This window comes from Trichosurus vulpecula, chromosome 3 (assembly GCF_011100635.1).
Source record: "Trichosurus vulpecula isolate mTriVul1 chromosome 3, mTriVul1.pri, whole genome shotgun sequence".
In the NCBI taxonomy this organism is placed as follows: Eukaryota; Metazoa; Chordata; class Mammalia; order Diprotodontia; family Phalangeridae; genus Trichosurus; species Trichosurus vulpecula.
In genome coordinates this window covers 102014713-102041417 of record NC_050575.1, presented here as the reverse complement: position 1 = coordinate 102041417, position 26705 = coordinate 102014713, and the positions used below count along the sequence as shown (strand labels likewise).

Below are 26705 nucleotides of genomic sequence, written 5' to 3'. Positions count from 1 at the left end.
TGCTATACTAGGCATGATGAAGATGTGGTTCTCTGCCTTCTGGGTACCAAATGGAACTTACCCTCTGTTACAGTGCCAGCAATCCATTTGGAGTAAATTCCAATCTTTTGAATTAAACTTGGCCCTCTCTTTGCAAGATCTTTCAAAATGCAAATGCCCTTTGTCAGAGCTCACGTTAAGTCAGTAATACCGTAATAGGAATGAGTCTATCAAATTACTCTTTTCACTAACAGAAAAAGTCATAGAATCCCAGAGCCGAAAGAGGACTCTCACCACCACGTCTCTGTTCACACTATTTCTTTCCTATGCCTGAAAGGCCCCCCTCTTCCCTCCTTCTTCCCACTCATACTTTTCACATGAACTCAAATCCCATCTTCTCCATGAAACTTTAGCCACGCATCCCCTTTGATAAAGAGACTGAGTCTCACAAAGCATTTTATTTGAACCTCTCTAAAAAAGTGATCACATATTTTTTATTATATGGCCACCTTTCTGTAAGAACAGGGAACCTTAGGGTAAGAACCAAGTCTTATTTAAACTTTCTATTTTCTACAGCACCCAGCACAGGACTCTGCACAGAACAGGCACTTAAACTCTAAATTACTTCAGAGATCATCTAGTCTGTATTCAAACTCAATGCACAAATCCCCTCTACAGCATACCTGGAGGACTTTGCTAGGATACCCCAAGTAATAGGGATCTCACTTCTTCTCAAGATAGTCCATCCCATGGATGGGACTATTAGAAATTGAATCTATCAGGGGGCAGAGCCAAAATGGCAGCTGGAAAGCAGGGACTTGTTTAAGCTCTCCCTCAAATCCCTCCAAACACCTGTAAAAATGGCTCTGAACAAATTCTAGAGCTGCGGAACCCATGAAATAGCTGAAGGGAGCAGGTCTCCAGCCCAGAACAGCCTAGATGCTTGCTGAGAAGGGTGTATTGCACAGTGCTGGGAGAGGAGTGCAGCCCAGCGTGGGCCATGCCAGGACCAACCAGACTAGGAATATGGCAGAGCAGGCCTGAGGGCCCTGAATCATTGAGCTGTGGCAATTACCAGACTTCTCAACCCACAAACGCCAAAGACCACAGAGCAGGTTAGTGGGAGAACAGCTGGATCGGGGTGAGAGCAGTGCGGCCCCAGCCCTGGGGGTGGCGGAGGTGGTGGGGCCATGGCAGTAGCAGCAGCAGGAAGCTCCTGCGGCTTCTTCCAGAGCTCCAGCATCAGCTGCTTCCCAAGTCCCTGGCTCACACGGTGGGAGGAATCAAGGGGCAGATAAGAGCAGGAGTTCAAGGAGCTCTTTGCTGGTGCAGAGGCAGCTTTGCTCTGCTTGGATCTGCATTGCGGTCCTGGTTGGCAGTTCTTGGGGGAGGAGGAACCCTGCTGTGACAGAGCTTGCAGTGATGGTGGAGTAGAAGTAGCTCTGAAAACAGCAGTGCTTGGACCCTAAAGCTTAGGACAAAGTACTCTCTACAAGCAGTCATATCCTGATGAAAAGCTCAAAGGTCAAGTAGTTGGCTGGGAACATGACCAGGCGGCAGAAAAGGACTCAGACTCAGACTCAATCTTTAGAATCTTTTTTTGGTGACAAAGAAGATCAAAACATACAGCCAGAAGAAGTCAACAAAGTCAAAGAGCCTACATCAAAAGCCTCCAAGAAAAATATGAATTGGTTTCAGGCCATGGAAGAGCTCAAAAAGGATTTGGAAAAGCAAGTAAGAGAAGTAGAGGAAGAATTGGGAAGAGAAATGAGAGTGATGAGGGCACAGGGTGAGTTGATTATGAAGGGATGATATCTAAAAAATTAAATTAAATTAAGGGGTGAGAGAGGAATATATTGAGAGAGAGAGAGAAAGGGAGAGATAGAATGGGGTAAATTATCTCACATAAAAGTGGCAAGAAAACTCAGTTCTGTTGGAAGGGAAGAAGGGGCAGGGTAAGGGGAATGAGTGAATCTTTCTCTCATTGGATTTGACTTGAGGAGGGAATAACATACACACTCAATCAGATATCTAACCCCACAGGAAAGAAGGGGGAAGGGGATAAAAAGGGGGTATGATAGAATGGAGGGCAGATAGGGGGAGGAGGTAATCAAAAGCAAACACTTTTGAAAAGGGACAGAGTCAAGGGAAAAAACTGAATAAAGGGGGACAGGATAGGATGGAAGGAGATATAGTTAGTCTTTCACAACATGATTATTGTGGAAATGTTTTGCATAATAATACATGTGTGGCCTATGTTGAATTGCTTGCCTTCTTAGGGAGGGTGGGTGGGAAGGGAAGAAGGGAGAGAATTTGGAACTCAAAGTTTTAAAAGCAGATGCTCAAAAAAAAAGTTGTTTTTGCATGCAACTGGGAAATAAGATATACAGGCAATGGGGCATAGAAATATATCCTGCCCTACAAGAAAGTAAGGGGAAAGGGGGATGGGGGGAATGGGGTGAAAGAGGGGAGGGCTGACTGGGGAATGGGGCAATCAGAATATATGCCATCTTGGAGTGGGAGGGAGGGTAGAAATGGGGAGAAAATTTGTAACTCAAAATCTTGTGGAAATCAATGTTGAAAACTAAAATTTTAAATAATGAAATATGAAAAATAAAAAAATGAAAAATGAAAAAATAAAAAAAAAAGAAATTGAATCTATCTATTGAATAACTTCTACCCAAATGGGTCCTAGTTTTATCCTCTGGAACCATAGAAAACAAGTCTATTTCTGAATCCACATGATAGTCCATTAGATAGATAGATAGATAGACAGACAGACAGATAACTATTTAAGCAGCAATCACATCCCTCTGGTTTTGCAAAAAGGAACAATGATGGGATCCATGATCACATCAGGGTTCTTTCAGATCCTTGACATAGTCATTTGTCTGAGTCTGGAAACCTGATTTCATTTCAGGCATCTGGGTGCCCTCTTATATGGTGTTGAGAACTGAAAAGGCCCATCCAGGTTATCTAGTTCAACTCCCTGATTTCACAGATGAGGTAACTGAGGCCCAGAGAAGTGATCTGCTCAGGGTCACAAAAGAGTTGGTATTTGAAACAAGGTCCTCTGACTTCAGTTAGGCCCAGTGCTCTCTGTTTCCACTGGGTCATACCCTCTACTAGACTTTAAGCATCTTCAGGATAGGTGCCATCTGTATTTTTTCCCATAGGACCCAGATGCATATATAGTACATCTCCCTCACTCCCTAAAGTACACCCACACACCCACACGCACATATATATATGTATATATGTGTGTATATATACATACCATATATATATATATATATATATATATATATATATATATATATACACACATATACATATATATACCACACCTAGCAAGGAGCCCTTGTAGCAGACACTCACCAGACACTGACCAACTTCACAGGCTGTCTGGTGAAGTGGAAGGAGTCCTAAAGTGGGAGGAAGGACACCTGAGTTCAAATTTTGACTGGCACCAACTCAATGTATGACCATGATCAAGTCTTTTTTGCCCTCTGAGCCTCAGTTTCCTCAACTGTAAAACAAGAGGGTGGGATCTCTAAGGCTCCTCCCAAGATTCTTCACTCTATAATTCCAAGTCACTTTGAGCCCGTTTCCTCATCTATACCCCAGCTACACAATCTACTTCCCAATGTTGTTACGTAGATCAGATTCAAGATGTTGTAAGTTAAAGTGCTCTGTAAATATAAAACTCAGCCAGACCTGGTGGACCACTCCTGGAATCCCTGCTATGGGGGAGGTTGAAGCTGGTGGATCACTTGAACTCCAGAGTTTTGAGTTGCTGCAGTAGTCTAAAACCCATTAGGACATCATACTAAGTTCAGCACCAAATGGTGAGCCCATGGGGTTGGCAAGCCACCAGGCTGCCTAGGGAGGTACAAATTGGCCCGGGTCAGACATGGAACACTGGTCAAAGCTTCTGAGTCAATGAGTAGTGTAATCAGGCCCATGAGTGGGGCGACTTCACTTCCAGTCTGGGTGAAATAGGGAGATCTAGTCTCAAAAAACAAAAATAAAATCCTATGCTACACTTTTAAATTTTTTACTATATTTTCTCCAGGAAAGGCAAAGTGGCACAGTGATTACAAGGACTGATTTGGAAGCAGCAAGACCTAGATTCCAGTTTTACCACTTACATCCATACTAGTTATGTGACCAAGGTAAGTCTTTTAGACTCTCAATGCCCCCGAGCAACTGTCTAAGACTGTAAGTTGCAGGAGACTTGAACAGAGCTGCATTAGTTGGAGTTAGTTTCAACAGCATGAGTAACAAAATCATAGGTCTAGAACTGCTCCCCCCTCGCCCCCCACCAAATATAGTTACAAAGTCTGTGGATGGGATTGATGTGGGTATCCACTTTGATCAACAGTCCCCCTTACAGACATAACCTGGAGTTCAAGCCTGGGCATTTGCATAAGACTCTCCTCATTTGTGGAGAGAATGATTACTTGCCAACTCTGCCCCTGTATGCAAATACTGGGATATATATACATTTCTCCAGAAAATTCAGGATCACCTACTCCTACAACCTAATCCTTCCATGCTCTCTTTTCCAAAAGACTCCTGTATAGGTACAATAAAGTAAACGAAAACAACACTAAAAGTCCATTGGATGCTAACCAATCTAGGTCTCACACAGTTGATAATGACACATCCCTCCTCTCAGTAGAGATGTAGGATACTACAGGTACAGAAAGTGATATCAGCAAATATTTATTATTAAATACTTATAGGCGGTAGGCATTGTACTAAGCATTGAGAATACAAAGGCAAAAATGAAACAGTCCCTGCCTTCAAGAAGCTTATGTTCTAAGAGAAAAGACAATATGTACATATATAAGTATATGTAAGATGCATACAAAATAGACACAAGGTGACCTTAGAGGGGAAGGTCCTAACAGCTAGGAGGACTGGGAAAGGCCTCATGTAGAAGGAAGTGCTTTAGCTCATTCTTGATGTAAGCCAGGGATTCTAAGAGATGGAAGTGAAGAGGGAGAGCATTACTGGCATGGGGCACAAACAAAGACAAGGAAATGGAGGTGGAATTCGTGTGTGAGGAAGAGCAAATAGGCCTGTATGGCTGAACCCAGAATGCATGGAGAGGATTCCATGTATCAAGGGATGAAGTTGTGAGGCTCAGTGCCAAAGAGAGAAATTTAAATTTGATCTTAGCAGTAATAGGGAGCCCTTTGGAGTTTATGGAGGAGGAAGCAACAGTGACTTACATTTTAGGAAAATCCCATTGGTGGCTGGCTGAATATGTAGAGGACAATTTGGAAAGATGAGAGACTTGAGGCAGGGAGACCAATTAGAAGGCTTTTGCGATAGTATAGGTGAGAGGTGGTGCTTTGTTGTCTGATGAATTAACTGTGTCATTTGGTTTTACTTACACCAAATTATTTTGTATTATAGGCGGATGGAAGATTTAAGGAAAAATAACTGTGGTGTAAAAATGAAGAGGAATAATAAAGCTTTAATTTTTAAAAAAGTATCCAGCTAGGGAATAATTAGAGGGGTTGTAGAAAGACTAACACACTAATATACAACCATCGGGGGAGCTGTATATTGGTTCAACTGTTCTGGGAAACAATTGTAAATTATGTTAAGGAAGTGGCCAGAATGTCCATACCTTTTGACTCAGAAATCCTACTGTTTAGGCATATATCCTAAGCAGATCAACAATAAAAAAGAAAGGTCTCAAATATATGAAAATTCAGAACTTTTTGTCATGGCAAAGAAATGGAAACAAAGTAGATGTCCTTTGACTAGAGAATAATTAAATAAATTTCAGGGCATTAATGCAATGTAATATTATTGTACAGGAAGAAACAATGCAAAGAATACATAAAAGCATAAGAAGACATATGAACTGATGCAAAGGGAAGTAGAACCAGGAAAATAATATAATACAATGATTATAATATAAATCGAACAACAGAACAAAACTGAATTCTGTAAAATCTAAACTATTGCCGATGGGGTGCTTGTGCTTGGACCCTAATTCTAACATCACCTTTCCCTTTAGCTTCCGCTTGGGTACCTGTGCCTGAACTCCAGTTCTAAAATCACATCTCTTCCTAGCTTCAAAGCACTGGCCCAGGCAGCCTCTCTCCAGTTCAAGGGCAGCATGCCTTACCAAAACAACTAGTTCTCGAAACATATTCTTTCCCAAGCAGTCTCTCTCTAGCTAAGGGGCAGCATGCCCCAATTTTATCTCTGCTTCTTCCTCAGTAAGCAGCTGTGCCCAATTATGGATTGATTCCGGATGATACACTGAGTCTAACACACATCCTAGACATAGTCAAATGTATACTCCCTTGCATTAATCTTGTCTAACAAGACACGTGATGGAATCCACCTGGACCTTCCCAGTCAGCCTTGAAATTTTGATGACTTAGTGACATTTCACAGTCAAAACCACACCCCTTCCCATCCCCCACTTCGGCTATTTCCCAGTGAACTCTGAGTAAGTTACCTGCGCAGTAGACACAAAAAGTGCATGTTCCTTTAAGAACTAATCACTCCTTAACCACGCCTTAACCACTCCCTAATCCCACCCCAAATCACCTAATTGACAGATTTCACCCCTAAATCTTGTACTTAAACTTTCCCTGTAGCCCTGTATGGTTGCAGGTTCCCTAAGAACTCTTGCTGAGTGAAAAACATAATAAATCTTTGCCTTCTTGACTTAAAGAATGCTTGGGTCCGTGACCTGGGAACTTTGGTTTGGGATTCCTACATCCTTGGGGTTCTTTTCTCCCTCAACATCGCCCCGAAGAAGAGATAGGAAACTTCATCTTCCACCTTTCTCTGTGAAGTTAAGGGATTACAAGTATGGAACATTGCATATACATATGCACATACCGATGTGTTGGTTACTTGTGTTGAACTTTTTCCCCTTTTTTGTGGAAAAAAAAAAGTATTTGTTAAGAGTTTATTATGTACCAGGAACTGTGCTAAATTCTGAGGGTAACAATTTTTTTTTAAAAAAGACAGTCGCTGCTTTCAAGGAACTTAATTTTGGTAGGGTAAAACAATTCAAATAAGGTGGTAGTGACCTGGCAGGATTACTTTGTTCTAAAGAGGTAGAAGAAGGGGTCATAGGCAGATAAAAAAATAGACTTGTCTAGATGACCTTAAGAACATAAAGAGAGGAGAAGAGGGACACACTTGAGGGAGGAAGAAATGGAAGTTTAGGGGAAGTTTAGCACTCAAATACCAGAGTGCTTAAGTAGACATCTATACAAAAAAGGAGGAAGGGATGGGAGGAAGCAGCTGACGCTTGAACCTCACTCCCATCTGAACTGGTCAAAGGAGGGAAGAATAGACACATACAGTCAGGTATAGAAATATATTTCATTCAACAGGGAAATAGAAGAGAAGGAGAAAAGGGGGGGAGGGGAATTAAAAAGAAGGTAGTGTAAGGGGAGGATTTAGCCCTAAGTAAAAGAAATTCTAAGTAAGGATGTACAAAAATAATAACATTTGAAGTGGCAAAGAATAGGAATTTGAAGGGGTACCCATCAATTGGGGAATGACTTATAAATAAATGTTATATAAATGTGGAGGAATACTATTATGCTGTAAGAAATTATGAAGAGGATGGTTTCAGAGAACTCTGGGAAAACCTGTGTGAATTTAAGTAGATTGAAGTAAACAGAAACAGGAGAACAATTAATACAAAGACAATAAAATGATAAAGACAAACAACTTTGAAAGAATTAGAAACTCTGATCAGAATAAGGACCAATCACAATTCCAAAGACCTAATGATGAAACATGCTACCCACCTCCTGATAGAGAAGTAGAGGACTCAGAATGCAGAATGAGACATATATTTATTTTTGGATGTGGCCAATGCAGAAATTTGTTTTGCTTGAACTTACATGTTTGTAACAGAAATTTTGTTTTTCTTTTGTTCTCAATTAAGGGTTCAGGGTTGGGAAAGGAGAAAAAGTAAATTGTTTTTGATTGAAAAAAAAAAATATATATATATATATAATTTTTAAAAATCCTAACAGTGGAAGGGAAAAATTACTTGGATAGCTGGCTAGATGGGATGCAAAGCTGAGCATGGTTACCCAGACTAGCCAGTAGATAGTGGGTTGAGTAGGCTAGTTAGTTTGCACATACTTAGTCATCTCTCAACTTCTTTGGGCCCCACTGGTGGGAGCTTCAAAGATGAGTGGATCAACTTCCTAAAAGACTACAGGCCTAGATTCTGGAAACCTTGTGTTAGAAAGTTCTAGGTCTCAGACCCCAGTGGGGAGGAGGTCAGTGGCAAAAGGCCATTGTTAGAAAGGATGACTCTCTGGGAGGGGGAGGGATATATTGGGAACATAGGTTGAGGGCAGCACATTCCATTACTGTGCACCCAGGCAGTTTTATTTATTTTTAAAGGTAAACTATTGATTACTCAACTGTAAGGGATATTATTTTTATTATTCAAACTAAAGAAATGAAATTTTAATTAAACTTAGTCTTCATACTTGTGCATAATACAACAATCTGTGCTTTAAAACTAAAAGAGCTTATCATACAATTAAATTAAAATGCAAAGCCATTTTTTTTGGAGACATTAGGAAGTGTTTGGGTATACCAAGGAAATCCTGTCGACACATCACTGATTGGGAAATTAGGGTAATATAAAAGCAATAGATAACAGTATACATTTTTTAAAAATTCACAGCCCATCTAGAACCTCTTTTTCTTTGCCTTCCTAGTACCTTTAATGTGTTACCACTTCCCTCTTTCCAAGTCCTTGAAGACATACACCTTGGGTGTTTCCTCACTGTCTTCTTCTGGGCTCCAACACAAAAACTGGAAAAATTCATTGTCACAAGAGTTGGAGTCCAACCTTTGCTTCCCCATTCCTATTAAAGCTGCAAAAAAAAGTCCCCAAAAAGCTTGGGGACAGAGCTTTTATCCCTGGCTCCATACTTCCTGTCAATCCTTCAAAAGAGTCACCAGGGAAGCAGCCTGATGAGGTCACAAAGGCAGTTGTTTAGGGACAGATCATCACAGCTGGAGAGCTTAGAGCCAACCTAATGGTGAGTGTCTTAGTTTGGTTCATCCTTAGACATCAATTGACTTGTTCATCTTGCAGATGTAGAACCTGGTGCCAAAGCGGAGAGAAGAGATTTGCCTAGCTTTTACTCATTAAGTTAGGGTATAGTTGAGATCACAACCCGAGTTTCCCCACTCTCCAGACCAGAAATTCATAGTTCTCCACATAGCACTTTTCTTTCTTTTTTTTTTACTTTATTTTTTTTAAAATTTATTTAATATATTTAGTTTTCAGCATTGATTTTCACAAAAGTTTGAATTACAAATTTTTTCCCCTTTTCTACCCTCCCCCCACTCCAAGATGGCGTATATTCTGGTTGCCCCATTCCCCAGTCAGTCCTCCCATCTGTCACCCCACTCCCCTCCCATCCCCCTTTCCCTTCTTCTCTTGTAGGGCAAGATAAATTTCTATGCCCCATTGCCTGTGTATCTTATTTCCTAGTTGCTTGAAAAAACTTTTTTTGGTTGTTGTTGTTTTTGAACGTCTGTTTTTAAAACTTTGAGTTCCAAATTCTCTCCCCTCTTCCCTCCCCACCCACCCTTCCTAAGAAGGCAAGCAATTCAACATAGGCCACATGGGTATCATTATGTAAAACCCTTCCACAATACTCATGTTGTGAAAGATTAACTATGTTTTGCTCCTTCCTAACCTATCCCCCTTTACTGAATTTTCTCCCTTGACCCTGTCCCTTTTCGAAAGTGTTTGTTTTTGATTACCTCCTCCCCCATCTGCCCTCCCTTCTATCATCCCCCCTTTTTTATCTTCTTCCTCCTTCTTTCCTGTGAGGTAAGATACCCACTTGAGTGTGTATGGTATTCCCTCCTCAGGTCAAATCCGATGAGAGCAAGATTTACTCATTCCCCCTCACCTGCCCCCTCTTCTCTTCCTACAGAACCACTTTTTTCTTGCCACTTTTATGTGAGATAATTTATCCCATTCTATCTCTCCTTTCTCCCTCTCTCAATATATTCCTCTCTTATCTCTTAAATTGATTTTATTTTTTTAGATATCATCCCTTCATATTCAACTCACCCTGTGCCCTTTGTGTGTGTGTGTATATATATATATATATATACACATACATATATATACCTACATATATACATACATAGACACACATATGTATATATGTATACACATATATAAATATGCATATTTCTTTCAGCTACTATGATATTGAGGTCTCATGAATTATACACATCATCTTTCTATGTAGGAATGTAAACAAAACAGTTCAACTTTAGCAAGTCCCTTATGATTTCTCTTTCTTGTTTACCTTTTCATGCTTCTCTTGATTCTTGTGTTGAAAGTCAGATTTTCTATTCAGCTCTGGTCTTTTCACTGAGAAAGCTTGAAAGTCCTCTATTTTATTGAAAATCTATATTTTGCCTTGGAGCATGATACTCAGTTTTGCTGGGTAGGTGATTCTTGGTTTTAATCCTAGCTCCATTGACCTCCGGAATATTGTATTCCAAGCCCTTCGGTCCCTTAATGTGGAAGCTGCCAGATCCTGTGTTATCCTGATCGTTTTTCCACAATATTCAAATTGTTTCTTTCTGGCTGCTTGCAGTATTTTCTCCTTGACCTGGGAGCTCTGCAATTTGGCGACAATGTTCCTAGGAGTTTTCTTTTTGGAATCTATTTGAGGAGGCAATCTGTGGATTCTTTCAATTTCTATTTTACCCTCTGGCTCTAGAATATCAGGGCAATTCTCCTTGATAATTTCTTGAAAGATGATATCTAGGCTCTTTTTTTCATCATGGCTTTCAGGTAGTCCAATAATTTTTAAATTATCTCTCCTGGATCTATTTTCTAGGTCAGTGGTTTTTCCAATGAGATATTTGACATTGTCTTCCATTTTTTCATTCCTTTGGTTCTGTTTTATAATGTCTTGATTTCTCATCAAGTCACTAGCTTCCACTTGCTCCAATCTAATTGTTAAGGTAGTATTTTCTTCAGTGGTTTTTTGGACCTCCTTTTCCATTTGGCTAATTCTGCCTTTCAAGGCATTCTTCTCCTCATTGGCTTTTTGGAACTTTTTTGACATTTGAGTTAGTCTATTTTTTAAAGTGTTGTTTTCTTCAATATTTTTTTCAGTATTTTTTGGGGTCTCCTTTAGCAAGTCACTGACTTGTTTTTCATGGTTTTCTTGCATCATTCTCATTTCTCATCCCAATTTTTCCTCTACTTCTCTAACTTGCTTTTCCAACTCCTTTTTGAGCTCTTCCATGGCCTGAGACCAGTTCATGTTCTTCTTGGAGACTTTTGGCGTAGGCTCTTAGACTTTGTTGACTTCTTCAGGCCATATGTTTTGGTCTTCTTTGTCACCAAAGAAAGATTCCAAAGTCTGGGACTGAATCTGGGTGTGTTTTCGCTGCCTGGCCATGTTCCCAGTCAACTTACTTGACCCTTGAGTTTTTCGTGGGGGTATGACTGCTTGTAGAGCAAAAACAGTACTTTGTTCCAAGCTTGAGGGGATGCGCCATTGATTTCAGAGCTATTTCTATACAGCCAGCTCTGCCACACCAGCACTCCTCCTTCCTCAAGAACCACCAACCCAGACCTGACGCAAATCTTCAGCAGGCTCTGCACTCCTGCTCTGATCTGCCACTTAATTCCTCCCACCACGTGGGCCTGGGGCTGAAAGTAACTGCAGCTGTAGTTCTGTAGCTGCACCTCCCCCGATGCCCCTGGGGTGGTGGCCAAACCTTGAACTCTGTCCCCTGCAGCTTTTCCCACTAACCTGCTCTGTTGTCTTTGGTGTTTGTGGGTTTAGAAGTCTGGTAACTGCCACAGCTCACTGATTCAGGGTGCTAGGGCCTGTCCTGCCCGGCTCCTGGTCTGGTTGGTCGTGCTGCCTCCCACGCTGAGCTCCGCTTCCCCTCCACTCCATGTGCGATAGACCTCATCCAGCAACCATCCAGGCTGTCCTGGGCTGGATCCCTGCTTCCCCCTGCTATTTTGTGGGTTCTGCAGCTCTAGAATTTGTTCAGAGCCATTTTTATAGGTTTTTGGAGGGACGTGGTAGGGAGCTCACGCAAGTCTGTGCTTTCCAGCCGCCATCTACACATAGCACTTTTCTTACACCAACCCTGTGAGGTATTGTGATACCTGAAAGAAAAACTCTTTAAGAGGACAGTCGTAAGATTTTTTTGCTTTCAATGCAACACAACAGAAATGCACACCGACCCAGCCCTGAGGAAAAACTCAAATTAGAGTTTGTAGTGAGACATGTCTTATATAGAAAGCAACAAGATCGTGGAAAGCCTACGCTAATAAGATATAAGTAATACAATGAAGAAAACATCTGCTCTAACAAGATTGTTTGTTGTATCTTGCTTATGAATTGGACTTAAGGGAGGCAGAGTTGCAAAGTCATTAGCCTTGCTCTCTTTTTCAGAATTGCTGAAGTCCAGTGGCAAGTCAAAGGTCAAGATAACCTTCCGATGGCCCCATGCAGTGAATGACCTTGGCGATCTTCAATGTCTGATCTAGCTCAAAGCACTTCACAGGACCTCCTTCAGCCACCTTCATGGCTGCTGGAACAAATTGTTCTCATCCACCCACTCCACCAGAGGAAGTCTTCTTCACATGCTTGGGACAGACCTGGTTTAGCCCCTCTGCTGAGGTTTACCAGGGTGTGGCTGCTGCAAGTGCAACAGCTTCCTGGAGCCACACGTGAGAGTTGGGTGGCTGGTGGATGAGCGGCCCTGAAAAGGGCTTGGCAAGCCCTCACACCAGAAGCGCTAGTGTTTCCTGAACATCCCATACACCTGTGTAGCAAGATACAGGTGACACGACATAGACAATTAAAACAGAATATAAAAGATACAATGCAGCTTAGATTTAATATCTATTCAAACAGTATACAGAGCATAGGGAGTTTTTCCCACAGTTAAGGTTGGTTAATTTTTCCCCGCAGTGAACAAGTAACTTTCCAAAGGTTGCCCGGGTCAAGGGACTCGTCTGAGCATGCATGCCCAGATCGCCTAACTTGAAGGCACCGCGGGCTGCTTTTTGTCCCTACCACGTGGGTGGGGATAGCCTCCCTCTGATTGGCTGTTAACACCTAAGCCTTTAAAATTGGCCTGAGAAGCTCTCCTCTTTCTGGAGCAGATGCACGTAATTGAGGCGCTCTCCGTTGGGTGATCTGAGCATGCGCAGGCTCGCCTCCTTCTCCATAAAGCCAAGATGGACTTAGTTACTTACATTCAATATTGCTTACACTCTGTTCGTGGAGTAAGCAGTGCAAACGTTGAAGACGCGGTGTGGTGTAGGGGTAGAGCCCGTCGCACTTGGGAGAGGGAACATTTGGGTTTCATATCCTGCCTCAGATGCTTCTTAGCCTTTGTGGTCAGTCTCAGTGTCCTCGTCTGCAAAAGGGGAGGAGGGGAGAGGAAAGATCTAAGAACTGTGATCGTTATACGACGACTGTTCATGATTCCAGAGGACCGATGATGAAACATGCTCATCATGACAAGACACTGGAGAGATTTAGGGTACAGCTTAAGACATTTATATTTTTGTATACAACCACCAGGGCAATTTGTTTTGCTTAAATGGGCATATTTGTTACATTTTTTTAATGGAGGAGTGGGAGGGAGAGAAAATAGATTTCATGTATTATTTCATTCAGTGATGGTGGTAGGGTGCTACAGATAAGCAAGAGATCTCTCTCAAAATGGCAAACTATATATTTGTTAGGTAGAAACACATCACAACAATAAAACTTTTTTTAAAAAAGAAAGGGAAAAATATCTACTTCCTACCTGATGGATCTGTTTTGAGGAAAGGACTTTTCAAATCTTCAAGCAGAATAGAAATTCTGGTATTAAATTCCCCATTTTAATAATGACATTTTTCTATCATCCCTTAAGTTTTCCAGAGCATTCTGCATATCCACAATTCATATGATAGATCATCCTCACAGGTCTGTGAGGTGAGCATTCCTTGCAAGGATCCTTCTGAGAGTGTAATCTGGTGTAATTAGTGTAATGCTCATATGGATGCCCCACCCAACAACACAGATATCAACTCTTGAAGAGTTTCAAGTGGACAAAAAAAAATTCTCCCCTCTCTGGGCCAACTTAGCAAAAGAGTCTTACTTAGCTGAGACAAGAAGTCCAAGAGTGTAGTCAATCACTGGGCCCAGACTCAAAGCCTTTCCAGCTTAAAACTTGCCAGTTTACATGACCCGATTACCACGTAGCCTTCAAGGACACAAGCTCACCTGCACCAGACTTTAGAAGAGAAGGAAGGTGCTTCAGATACTATTATCCCCAGTTTACATGCGAGGAAACTGAGACACAAAGAATGGAATGACTATGCAAAAGGAGCTTGTTTAAGTCAACCTTTGGAGTCTCAGTTTCAAAAAATTAAGCACCTATTCTGTGCTAGACAATGGAGATACAAAGACAAAAAATAAAACTGTCCCTGCCCTCAAGAAATTTCTGTTCTACTGGGGTTATTGAGGAAGAACAACATATCGAAGATACAAGATAAATATTGTTGTTTGCCCTTAATCAATAAGCATTTATTAAGTGCCTACCATGTGACAGGCATTGTACTAGCTGACATAAAAATGCAAAAATGAAAGCAGTCCCCAAAGAGACTTACGTTCTACTAACGGAGACAACATGTACACAATATAAGTACATGGGAATAAATACAAGGTAATTTCAGGAGGTACGAGTGGCTGGGGGGCCAGGAGGGCAGGTTAGGGAAAAGGCTTCGTTGTAGGATGTGGTGTTTGAGCTGAGCTTTGAAGGAAACCAGGGATCCTAAGAGGTAAAAGTGAAGAGGGAGTGCAGGGGGGACCAACAGCCTGTGCAAAGGCCCAGAGATAGAGATGGGATGTCGAGTATGGGAAACAGCCAGAAGGCCAATTTGCTTAATAAGCCTGAAAAAGCCAGATTAGAGTCAAACATAGGAATACTTGGGTGAACTGATACAGAATAAAGTAGCCAAGAGAACAAAATACACAATATCTATAATTTTTAGCGCATACCAGTGATTTTTCATTGGCACAGTGACCTCCCTCTCTTCCTCCACCATTACAGATTGGGAATTCTTCTGTAACTTAGTCTTAGAGAATTATCTTGGGCACTGAAGTTAAGTGACATGTAAATAACTATTTAATGACAGTGCAAGGCGGTGCTGGTAAGTGTTTCTGAAAATTCATGACACACTTTTGATTTTAATCTGCATTATTAACATTTTCTCCATCACTTCCATAAGTCTAGATAATCAACAAAACAATAAATCAAGCCTTAATTTGTAGCATAAGCTGAGTTCAAGCTGGCTACAGCATACCCCTGCCAGTATGTGTCCAAGGTGGGCCTCGAACTGAGGGCTTTCTGACTCTGAGGTAGACAGAAAGTCCAATATGCCAACAGATCTCTTATATCAGCATTGTGAATATAGCCTTCAACAATGGGATTGTAACCATCCAAGTTTATGACTTGTGTCCATATCCTCCAGTAAGCACCCAATATGCTAAAGGTCTTCCTCACATACCCTTGACATTGCAAGGAGATATATATTCATAAATTATATATGTATATATGTTTATAGATATATAGATATAATCTGCAAGTACTTTTCCCTTTTGGTGGAAAAAAAAGAGGTAGGAGTGGGAAGAGAGTAGTTGAGGAAGTAGCGAACCACAGGGTAGTACTAGTAAGAATCTCCCCTAGGGCAGTTAGGGCTCACCAGAAGAGAAAGAAGGGTTAACAGTTTATGGGCTAGAGAGTCATGTTTTGCATTTTCTGCCAAGTGAAAAGAAACTTATTATCTATTTCTTCATCTGGGGTCTGTGAACTAATTTATTTTTATTTTTATTATTGTATTTCAGTATAATTGATTTTCTTTATATCCTAGGTGGTTTATTTAATACACTTTTCTAAGAAGAGGTCCATAGGGTTCACCAGACTGATTGGAGAGGGTAGACCATGGACATCAGAGGGCTCCCCCTTGATCCTCCATTTGAGGAGGTGGCCCAGGGCAGTCACTTTATCATTTCCGCCCCAGCTGCTTCCAAAGACTTCATCATGATCTCTATGCAAGATTGCAGCAACTCTGAAACTCACACCTGCTCAGTACCCCCAGCCCTTAGGGCCCTACTCTCCCTCTGATTGGAAAGGGTAGAAGGTAGACATCTCAGAGCTCCTCCCAGATCCTCCATTTAAGGTGGGCACTCTGGGTAGCCATTTCATCATTTCCTATGCAGGACTTCATCATACTGACTTCGACATGCCACCAGAGCCCTTCCTTTCCCTTCCCCTCAGCCCCCAGGTCTTTTCAGCTACTTTTTATAAGTCTTCCCCCATTAGATTGTGAGCTCTTTCTGGGCAAGGAATGTCTTTCACCTTTCTTTGTATTTCCAGTTTTTAGCATAGTGTCTATAGATGCTTAATAAAGGTTTATTGACCGGAATAACCCCCGTTTTTTGTACGTATAATTAGCCTGAACATTTGCTTAGGAGTGGAAGATCTTTTCGCTTTTTTCTATTTTGGTAGAGACCAAGACATGCGCTATATATACTGATAATACCTGGAGAAACCATGGGTGGAACATGAGCCCCAGCAATTAAAACCAGGCTGTGGAAATCTAGAACTTTGGTTCTGGACTGCAAGTTATTTGGGGAGATTTGGGAGTCACCTGCATAGAGGTGATTACTGAAACTATGGGAACAGATGCAGATGAGATCATCTGAGGGATAATTAGGTAAGAGATGAAGATTGGACAAGGATTTAGGGAGTAGGAGGAACTAGAAGATCCCAGCGAGAAGAAGCAGAGACTAAAAAGGAACAGTTGGACAGGTACAAAGAGAAGCAGGAGAGAGCAATGAGAAGCCAAAGAAGGACGGAATATACGAGTAGACAAATGTCAAAAACTGCAAAAAGCAAAGTCAAGAAGTCTGAAGACTGGTTTGAAGAAATTTGCTCTTTGTGAACATCAATTTAGCAACTAAGAAGCCATTAGTGACCTTTGAAAAAACAGCTTCCATAGAGTGATAAGAAACTAGAATGCAAGCGGCTGAAAAGTGAGTAAGTAGTGATGACTTGCTAAAAAATAATTGCTAAATTTCCCAGAGTTTAACCTCCCAGCTCAGTTAATTCACTCAATATTCAGACTGCTCAGGGCAATGAGAGCTGCCCAAATTGGTGGTTGCATGAATCTGTTTTTATCTTAGCATTTTCTAGCCAGTACCAAGCTCCTAGATTGCTATTCACTAGGGCTCACCCAGAAGGATGATCTGTTCTTCCATATAACCCTATCATGCCTTCCCTATCCCCACACACTTTTCACCTCTTATCTATGGAACAATAATTCGCCCAGTACTACCTTTTCTACTGGAAAGAACAGTGACAATCTACTGCCCTATGTTTGCAATTAATTCCTGTCACCAGTTGCCTGCTCCAAAACTTTCTTCCCAGATTACAATTCCCTAATATTTTATTGTAGCCCCTTGAGGGTGGGGACTGTCTTACTTTCAGATTTGTATTCTCGGTGCCTAGGTGCCTGTCATGAAAAACAAATAAATGCTTGTTGATTGTTATAGGATGAAGAGGATATTTTTGCCAAGGAAATTTTTTTAAGGAGAGGCAGGAGTTGCAGATATTTGCAAAGCAGCCAATAGGGAAAGACTGAAAATGGGAAATTGGGAGATGTAAAGGCTTAATAGCAAGACCATAGGGTCTGGATCAAAGTGAAAAAAATGGGAAGATCTCCCTATTTAGAGACTGAGACCTGTTTTGGCTCTGTGTTACTTTTTGGTCTTGGGCAAGTCATTTCCCTCTTTATGTGTATTTTATCTATAAAATGAAGTTGCTGGTCCTTCTCAGCTCTAGATCCTATAGAATTCTAAATATTTTCTTCATTCAAATCATCAAAACTTCTCATTTTAACATGGATATACACAGTAGGCTCTTAAAAAAACCTTTTGTGCTAATTTTTAATCACCATAATTTCCCCTTCCTTCCCCAGAGAGCAATCCCAAATTACAAATATTTGTAAAGAAAAAAAATCAGTATATATATATACAGTATATATATATATACAATATATATTATATATATACAGTATATATATATATACAATATATATATTTATATATATATAAAAATAACTGACCAAAACACTGAAAATGTTAAATGTACTTTGTACAGGCGGCCCTCCCACCTCTATAAAAGGTTATCTTCTTATAGCTCTTCTTTGGAATTGTGCTGGTTTTGCTAATTCTGTCATATTTATTTATGATTGTGTGTGTGTGTAGGAGGGGATTTGTAATTCTGTTTCCTTAGCTCTGCTTAACTTCACTTTGCATAGTTTTGTGCATATCTCTCCCTGTTTCTCTGTATTCCTCATATTCATAATTTCTTAGAGAGTAATAATATTCCATTACATTCATGTAGCTCAATTTATTTAGCCATTCCTCAATCAATAAGCATCTATTTTGTTTCCAATTCCCTGCTATCACAGAAAGTGCTGTTATTAATATCTTAGTATTCGGGGCCTTTCTTCTTATAAAACAATCTTCTCAAAAGTATATATGTCAAGCAATGGAATCTCAGGGTCAAACATTATAGTTTATCTTTATAATTACAAACTGCTTTCCTAAATGTTTGTACCGATTCTCAGCACCAACCAGTGCACGCACGTGTCTATCTACCGCCAACCACTCCAACATTGACTATTGCCAGAAGTGTGCGGTTTGCAGAATTGAATTTCCCACACCCGGCTCCGCGCCTAGAGCGTTCCTCCTCCACCAGGGGGCGATGTGCAAACTGGGGGTTCGATTGAGCAATCGACCATAGAGAAGCTGCTTCCGCTGCCGAAGTTTTCCGCTTCCTTCACGTTTCCGTTTAACGCTTCGCAGACCCTGTGTTTAAATAGCCTGTCTCTGTGGCTGCTGCATCGCGACGTGAGGAGGTAAAGCGCCCTTGGGACTCCTTCCCAACCGTCATCTCGGCCTCGTTCTGGAGACTAGAGCCTTGCTCGTCACAGAACGGCCGAGGCCCCTTTTCTACACCATCGCCTAACCCTGACCCGGACGCAGGCGCAAAGCAGTTCCTCTCTTTTCTAGGTTGGGTGGGTGCCAGGCTTCAGCGCAGGCGCAGAGAGGCCCCAAGTCGCGAGACAAAGGGTGACACCGGGAGCCGTCGAGATGGCGGCGGAGCTGGGGAGTGCGGGCCGGGCGAGCCCAGCGCCCCCGGAGATAGAAGCAGCTTCATCGGCGAAACTGGAGGAGCCTGGCGCTAGCCTGGAGTCCCCTGAGGCCGCGGCCTCGCTCCCTGGGCCTACGGCCCCCGAGGCCTCTCGCCCTGGTCCTGCAGCCCCCACCGCCTCACCCCCTTCCCCGGGCCAGCTCCCCGCCGCCCTCGAGGCCTCGCCTCCGGCCCCCGGCCCCCCGGGGTCCCGGCCCGGCCCGGAGACGTTCCGCCAGCGCTTCCGGCAGTTCCGCTACCACGAGGCAGCGGGGCCGCGCGAGGCGTTCCGCCAGCTCCGAGAACTCTCCCGCCAGTGGCTGCGGCCCGAGGTCCGAACCAAGGAGCAGATCGTGGAGATGCTGGTGCAGGAGCAGCTCATGGCCATCCTGCCCGAGGAGATCCGGGCCCGCCGGCGAGGCCGCCGTGGAGATGTGCGCATCACGGGCTGACCTAGGGGACCCGAGGCCCCGCCGGCTGGCGAGCGAGGAGCGGCCTCCGGGCGCCGGCCGCGCAGAGGAGGAGCCGGCGGTGGCAGTGGGGACCCTGGAGCCGCGTTGGGCCTCACTGTAGCGAGCTTGAAGCTTTTTCCCTCACCGAGGGGGCCGGCGAGCTCCCGTTGTGTTGTCTGTCCGCACCCGCCACCGCATTAATGAAAGCTGATTTTTGGCAGTCGTGGCCTGTTCTGACTCTTTCCTTCGCCTCTTGGTTTTCTACTCCCTGGCAGCCTCCATCCCCTTTTCCGTGTGGCTAACTGGGGAGGGGGGGAGGGCTCCATTCCTCAGTGGGTCATTTTAGCTAACTGCTCAGTCCCAGTGTCTGTTCTTTCTGCTGGAGCACCTCATGTACAGAGACCTGATCGATGTCCTGTGTCTGTTAGTGTTACTTTTTCGTGAAAGGTCAGAGGACCTGCAGCAGACCTGACTTAAATAGTAAAGGCTTTTTGTTGTAGCAGATTGTTGCAGATTTATGAAAAGATCATTCTCGGTCCCTTTCGTGTTATTTTCGGTAGTGCCTTTTACATGCATTATATCTTTTTAAGTGACCAGGCTCAGGGAGATCAAGAGACGGCCTAGGGTACACAATTGATATTAGAATCGGGGCTTTTTGTGCACTGTTTGAGAATGCCTTTGTATTGACTGTATGGTAATTTCCAGATTCATTAAGCGTGTTTAGCAAGAGATTATTGCAGAAATGAGGTTGACCTATAATAGCTGCCTGGGTTGGTAACTACCCACTGAGCCAAATGTAATGGATTTCCTCTTTATTACAACTCCATATTAACAAGTATCAAACCACTTGTTTTTAGTTTAGTCCTTCACTCTGCCATCAACATTAGGGAGAAAAACGGGCATCTGCTTCTTGCCCTTGGCCAGTATTGCCTGGAGTGGAATTCCTCAGTGCTGGTGGACCCCCAAGGACTGGCAGCATTAGTGAACTGTTTGTGACATTGGTTTTCAGTGACTGGAATCAGCAGTGGGCCCTCGTGGGACTTGTGCCTAGCTGGTGCCTTTTTTTCTAGTTATTCTGGAGTGTGTCTGAAACGTTCACACGTGACTAGCTAATAGCTACTTTTTTTTTTTTGTTTTAGTGTTGGGAAACATGCTAAAACATTTGGCATATGTCACAGCTGAAAGTATCTGGAGCTGGAGAATGTAACCATAGCCAGTTTGGTGCTTCTGCAGACATTGTATTTCCTCACTTCACTGGCAAGCATCAGGTGTTCCTGGCATTTTTACCCTCTTAAAAAGCATTAAATTATTAATCAGAAAAGGATTCTTGTCTTCCTTTGTGATTCAAGCTGATTTCCTGCATTCTTAAGGTAACTTTGTCTTCACAGCAACCCATCTCCTACTTGGGCATGGCACACTTTGGAGGATCCATGATTTCATTGGTATGGTTTTATGTGATCATTAGGATGCTATATGCAAAATCTTGTTTTACGGAAAATGTCAGTAGATAAGTGTTTTATTGAGGGATTTATGTAGTGGGGGTAGTAAACAAATAAGCACTAATACATAAAACGACAAAAACCTATTTATTTTTTCCAAACACAGATAAAGAGGTTTGCATGTTTTGTAAATATTGCTTCAAAGCAAAACTTCTATATACAGTGCCCTCCATTCTAATAGTGCGTAAACAAACAGTTACATCTCCACAGTGCAATGTTGGCTCATCTTATCAAGGTTCTACCTTGCATTCACCCATCACTGATTTAAAGAAACAAAATTTAGTCAAACCAGAACTGCTTCTGCCAAGACAATTTTAGTAGGATAGCTTTCATCCAAATAGACAATTCAAATTTAGGTAATGTACAATAACTAAACATTTCTCAAGGGTAACAGCAGTAATTGTTTCCAGTGCTCCAACTTTAGATTAACTAAGCTTGGTCCAGCATTCAGAGATGGAGGGATAACCCTGTACCACGCTCTGTATCATATAATAGAACAGAACTTCTTCCAAAGGAAACTTGAAAAGGGGCATACTGTAAGCCTTCCGCTGAGTAAATCCCTCTCAGAAGACCTCACTTTTTAAATTGCCGCTTCTAAGGAAGACAAATCTTACTTGACAAATCGAATTAAATGAAATGGAATTTTATTTCCTTTCAAAATTACCCAGCAGAATGAAACAAAAATGGCCACTTGGCAGAATTCAACAGAAATTTTTCATTTCTGTTCCCAGCTCTGTAAAAAATGTAACCCGTTTCAACCCAATTAACTACCTTCAATGTTAACTTACTAATGAGGCCTCTAGATTACCCACATTTGTTATTCAGGTGGAACTTTGCAAAAGGAATTTCTTAAAACAGCTGTTCATTGTTTCCTTTCAATTGTCTTGGTTCAAACAGCTGTCCAGGTAATTACTTCTAATTTAAATATTAATGTACTAAACATTTCTTCATACCAGCAGCATTAGTGATGGGAAAGATTTTTATTTTTTTTTTTAAAGCAGAGTCATATGAACTTTATTCCAAGTTAGCCACTGGAATTCTCTGCTGTACAGCTACCATACAATATTTTACTGTGAATTAGGAAATATCCTTCTCCCCAAGGCCCTCATTTCCAATGATAAACAAACTGGATCTTTCCCAAAGACTTAAATCCAAAGGTTCATTGCAGATCTTACCATTCCTATTAAGATGATGACTATTTCAAGTTTACATAGTAAATATTTGCAGCATATAATATTATAGATTCATAAACCATTAATTCTCAAATGCTAATGGACAAGTGTGCTTTGATGTTTAAGTGGTATAATCATGAGCAAAACTAACAGTGGAAAAGAAGATCTAAAAGCACAAGGAAGATTCCCCTGCACTGCACCATAGGGAACACAATAAGATATAGGGACTGTTATTGATGGCTGCAAAAGAACAAATACATCATTCTCAAAGGTACTAAGTGACTAAATGAAATTTAGGCAGCGTGATCACCCTGCTCTCACAAAATAATTAAAATGTTGTTGTGTATTTCTTTTTAAAAAAAAGGAAGGGTTGTTGGGTATTTGGAAACACCATTAAAGGTGAATCTCTGGGGAGGCTTACAGTGGTACATAGGGTCCAAGTCCTTACAATATATAAAATAAGCTGACTCCCCAAAGGACATTCTGTTTTTGTAACGAATCTTTACAGTAATTTTATAACTTTGAAAAAAATCTACTTTTCAAAATTGAACAGGAGCTATCAAATATTAACAAGGTGGGTAGAAAACACTGCCCTGGGTTACAGACCTCGCTACAGTTTGAAATACCTAACATAGGTCACATGCAGTGAGACCGCAGCTCCCCAAGAGGAGCCTGTTAGCCCTAATGCAAGCAAAAACCCAGGTACATCCTGGGATTGGGAACAGAACAAGCTCAGACTAAGTTGATTTTCCCGAGTACCATATAGTAAGTCATTCATGCTAGAGACATGATGAACTAAAACAATCATTTACTAGGGGGTGAATACAGCCCAAATGTTCATTTATTGTAGCAATCTAGAGTACTTGGTGCAGGCTTTGGGCCTGTACTATTTAACCTCCATATTAACAGTTAAGTCATGAAAAGGACATTCTCACAAAGCTCAAAATTACAACTCCCACTGATTGAATACCATGTGAGAGAAACCAGGAAGGTCTATTGTGATCCAATCTGAAACACAAGTCAAATAAACTGCAGAATGGGAATTACAACCATTTTCAAATAAACATTTTTGGCTCTTACTCCTTTATCAGTGGCACAATTTAAAGTGAAGTTTGTGCAAAAAAAATATTCTTTTCATTCAACAATTTATGTGTAAGAAGGAAATCCTAACATTTCTTCTTTGCCTTCCTGCTCTTGAAGCCTGTGTAGACTGGAACACCCTGCTCTCAGCAGCCTTGATGTAAGGTGCCTGCCCTGTGTCCACCACACTGTCTGGATCCCTGAAGTCAATCCATGTTCCATGCATTCAGTATGCAAGTTTTGTTTAAATATACAAAGAACCTCCTAAAAACATCCTGGTGATGGTGAATGGGCAGTGCTCAGGTCAGTCTCACGTGGAACAACAAAGTGCAATCTGTTGCACCTTTCCCAAGTCCGTCAGGAGTTGCTTTATGCAATGCTTGAGCTGAGGGAGTCTGGCTAATGGCTCTGGTGGCTCCAGTTCTCCTGTGTAATCCAACCAACTCTCCAGAACTGGGCCCAAAAGACAAAGAGATATACCTGGTTAGCCTTCAGCATTTCTTCAAGAATATTAAAATGTTTCTTGGAACTTTCTACACTTGGTTCAAGAACATTTTCTGTCAGGATCAAGGAGAGAAATTACTCAGATCTACAAGCATTTATTAAGCACCTGGCAGGGTGCTAAGTATGGGGTCACCAAACTCCTTAATCTGACTTTCAAGGTCCTTTCAGAGTATCCAAACAAGAATCCCAATTTGAACCTCATTGGCCCATAAGCAGTGCTACTTATGACGTTTGGTTTTATGCTCCATTAATATGCATTCTCAGCTGTCTCCTTCTCCTCCCATAGTATATGCATTGTACAAAGAAGACACTTAACCTTTCATTTAACTGCTCATTCCCACCTCTGCCTCGGTTCTTGACCTTCTTGTTTAGAATTCCTTCTGCCTTTCCATCTATTCAATTTCTACTCATCCTGCTCAAGTTCCACTATTTCAATGAAGACTTCTCCAGCTGATCTAACAGCAATCAACCCAGTGATTTCCTAGAACACTGACTCTTAACTCACAAAGATCCTAAAATACAAAGGGCCTTATAGAACATCCAGTCAAGAGGGTTTTTTAACCTGAGGTCCATTATCACCATCAGATCCCAAAGTTTTCTTTTGTAATCCTATGTATTTTATTAGATGCATCTTAAAACATTATTTTGAGAAGGGGTCTATAAGTCAATGGACCTATGGACCCCCTTCTCAAATGAGGTAGTTGAACAATTTATATACACATACAGTGAGAAACCCCCACAGTGGTCCATAACACAAAAAAAGGTTAAGAACCCCTGACTGACTATAGTAGACTCCTCATTTTAAAGCACAGGAAACAGGCTCAAGAGGTTAGGTAACTTGCTCACCTAAGCAAGGAGAAGATCCAGACCTAGGACCTTTAATGTCAAATTCTCCACATGATGCTATTTCTCAATTTTAACAAGTTCACAGTGATAGAAGGCATTGCAAGCAGTACAACAAGCAGTATGTGAACTGCAGTTCTGCCTTTAAATCTAGTACCTCTCCAGTGTCATTCCTACACTACTGTCATCTGTACCCTCTCACTTATGGGGCCTTCTGTTACTTTTCACGTGGATATACTAGACTATAAAGCTTCTTGAGAGTAGGGAATCACATTTGTAATTTTCCCCAGATGCTCCAGAGAGCTGACTCAAGTGCAGCTGCAGAATAACTGATGAATAAGCCTCATTATACTTTATAATGAACAAGGCTGCCTTATGTCCTATAGGCCAGGGGAGGGAGATTTATCTGTTATACCTCTCCTGCTGCTCCCCAGATGTAGCTGCACTTAGAAGGTAAATCAAGCAGGAAGGCAAAAGAGGCAATGAAGAGCATCACATTCAATCAAATATGTATTATTGGACACACAAAAGCATTCTAGAAGCTCAAAGAGAAAAAAATTGAGTCAGCGGTCCTTGCCCTTGTGGGGCTCTTAGTCTAGTAGGGGAATAAGACACAAACACTGATACAAACAAAAGCTATAAACTAAAAACACAAACAAGAATAATACAAAATAGTATACAGAGGTGCAAAATAAAAGTGCAACATGAGACCTAAGGAGGAAAGTCACTTATATGATCTACCTCCTCCCAGGTGGCTCAAAAGAAAATTTATTTTGGTGGAGTCAATACAAAATGTCCTCAGCGCAGAACAAATCAGTTTGATCTAAAGGATCCAGGAAACCAGCAAAAGATTTTCTTCTATTTTGGGGGCTGAATCCTACACAGGGTTTCATGTTTTGCCTTTTGTACCTTATTCAGGGAAATGGGAATACCAATGTCATCTGTGGATTCTAGGTTTATGCTTCATAATGTGCTAATTTTTCCATCTATCTCTTTCCCATTTCCTTACTGCATTCTGGAGTCTTCTTTTTTTTTTTCTATGAGTAACTCAAGTGCACCAAGCTGACCAATAAAAGTGATCTTCAGAGAGGATGGAATTGGCCTCTATTTATTCTTTTGACCTGGAGTGCCAAATAACAGTGCTAACTTGGGAAATTCAGATTACATCCCAGGACTACAGCCATACAAAGAAAGACACATCAATGTCACATTCTTTTTAAAAATATGCATTGTCAAGGAGCTTCAAATACCAAAGAATCCTGTACCTTAAAGAACAAGATGAGATGCCTTTACAAGCATGTTCTTTAACATGCTCTCAAATGTAAATCCAACTCATTCATCACTTTCCATTTCTAATTCACAACCCCAGTCCTGACCCTCATTACCTTAACTCCTTAACTCTTAAATCACAGAAAGAGATGTCTATCTGGTCATGCTACCTCCTATTTCAATCTGAACTAAAAGGGTTCACATTGGTCTTCCTAACTACCACTCTCATTATGTTATTGCCCTGCTTAAAATCCTACAGTGGCTTTTGATAGCTGGTACAATAAAACCCAAACACCTCAGTAAACATCCAGTCAAGAGGGTAAACAGCATTCAAGGTACTTCATAAAACGTCCACCATCTCTTGAGCTAAGCTTTCATGAAATAAATTTCTGGGTTTCCAAACAAAATACTGCATGATAGTCATAATCTCATTCTACACCCTCCTTTGACCAATTCCTATACACCACAATGTTGCTTGGGGAGTGGTCATGCCCACCTTTCTCAATGACCCTCCATTTATTTCTCTCTCCCCATTCAATTTGGGTGAATTTCTTTGTCAAGCTCATTCCTGGCCCATCTCCATTAACTGAAAGCCACCAATTCATTCAAAACCCAGC

General features: G+C 41.6%; 3 protein-coding genes across 3 annotated transcripts in view; 1 reads left to right on the top strand and 2 right to left on the bottom strand.

Annotated features, from left to right (window-relative positions):
* Positions 1-8959, bottom strand: part of CNBD2 (cyclic nucleotide binding domain containing 2) — a 78304-nt gene extending 69345 nt beyond the window's left edge. Inside the window, exon 1 of the mRNA XM_036752939.1 lies at positions 8721-8959. Coding sequence (XP_036608834.1) covers positions 8721-8828 — 108 coding nt within the window. The 5' untranslated portion in view covers positions 8829-8959. The remainder of the gene's footprint in view (positions 1-8720) is intronic.
* Positions 8960-18859: 9900 nt separating this feature from the next.
* SCAND1 (SCAN domain containing 1) lies at positions 18860-21045 on the top strand. Its single transcript, XM_036748080.1, has 2 exons — positions 18860-18994; positions 19149-21045. The coding sequence occupies exon 2, from the start codon at positions 19230-19232 to the stop codon at positions 19719-19721; it is 492 nt and encodes a 163-aa protein (XP_036603975.1). The 5' UTR covers positions 18860-18994; positions 19149-19229; the 3' UTR covers positions 19722-21045.
* Positions 21046-21288: 243 nt separating this feature from the next.
* The window catches only part of PHF20 (PHD finger protein 20), a 116591-nt gene continuing 111174 nt past the window's right edge, over positions 21289-26705 (bottom strand). The window contains exon 18 of the mRNA XM_036748888.1: positions 21289-23925. Within this exon, the coding sequence (XP_036604783.1) occupies positions 23783-23925 (143 nt within the window). The 3' untranslated portion in view covers positions 21289-23782. The remainder of the gene's footprint in view (positions 23926-26705) is intronic.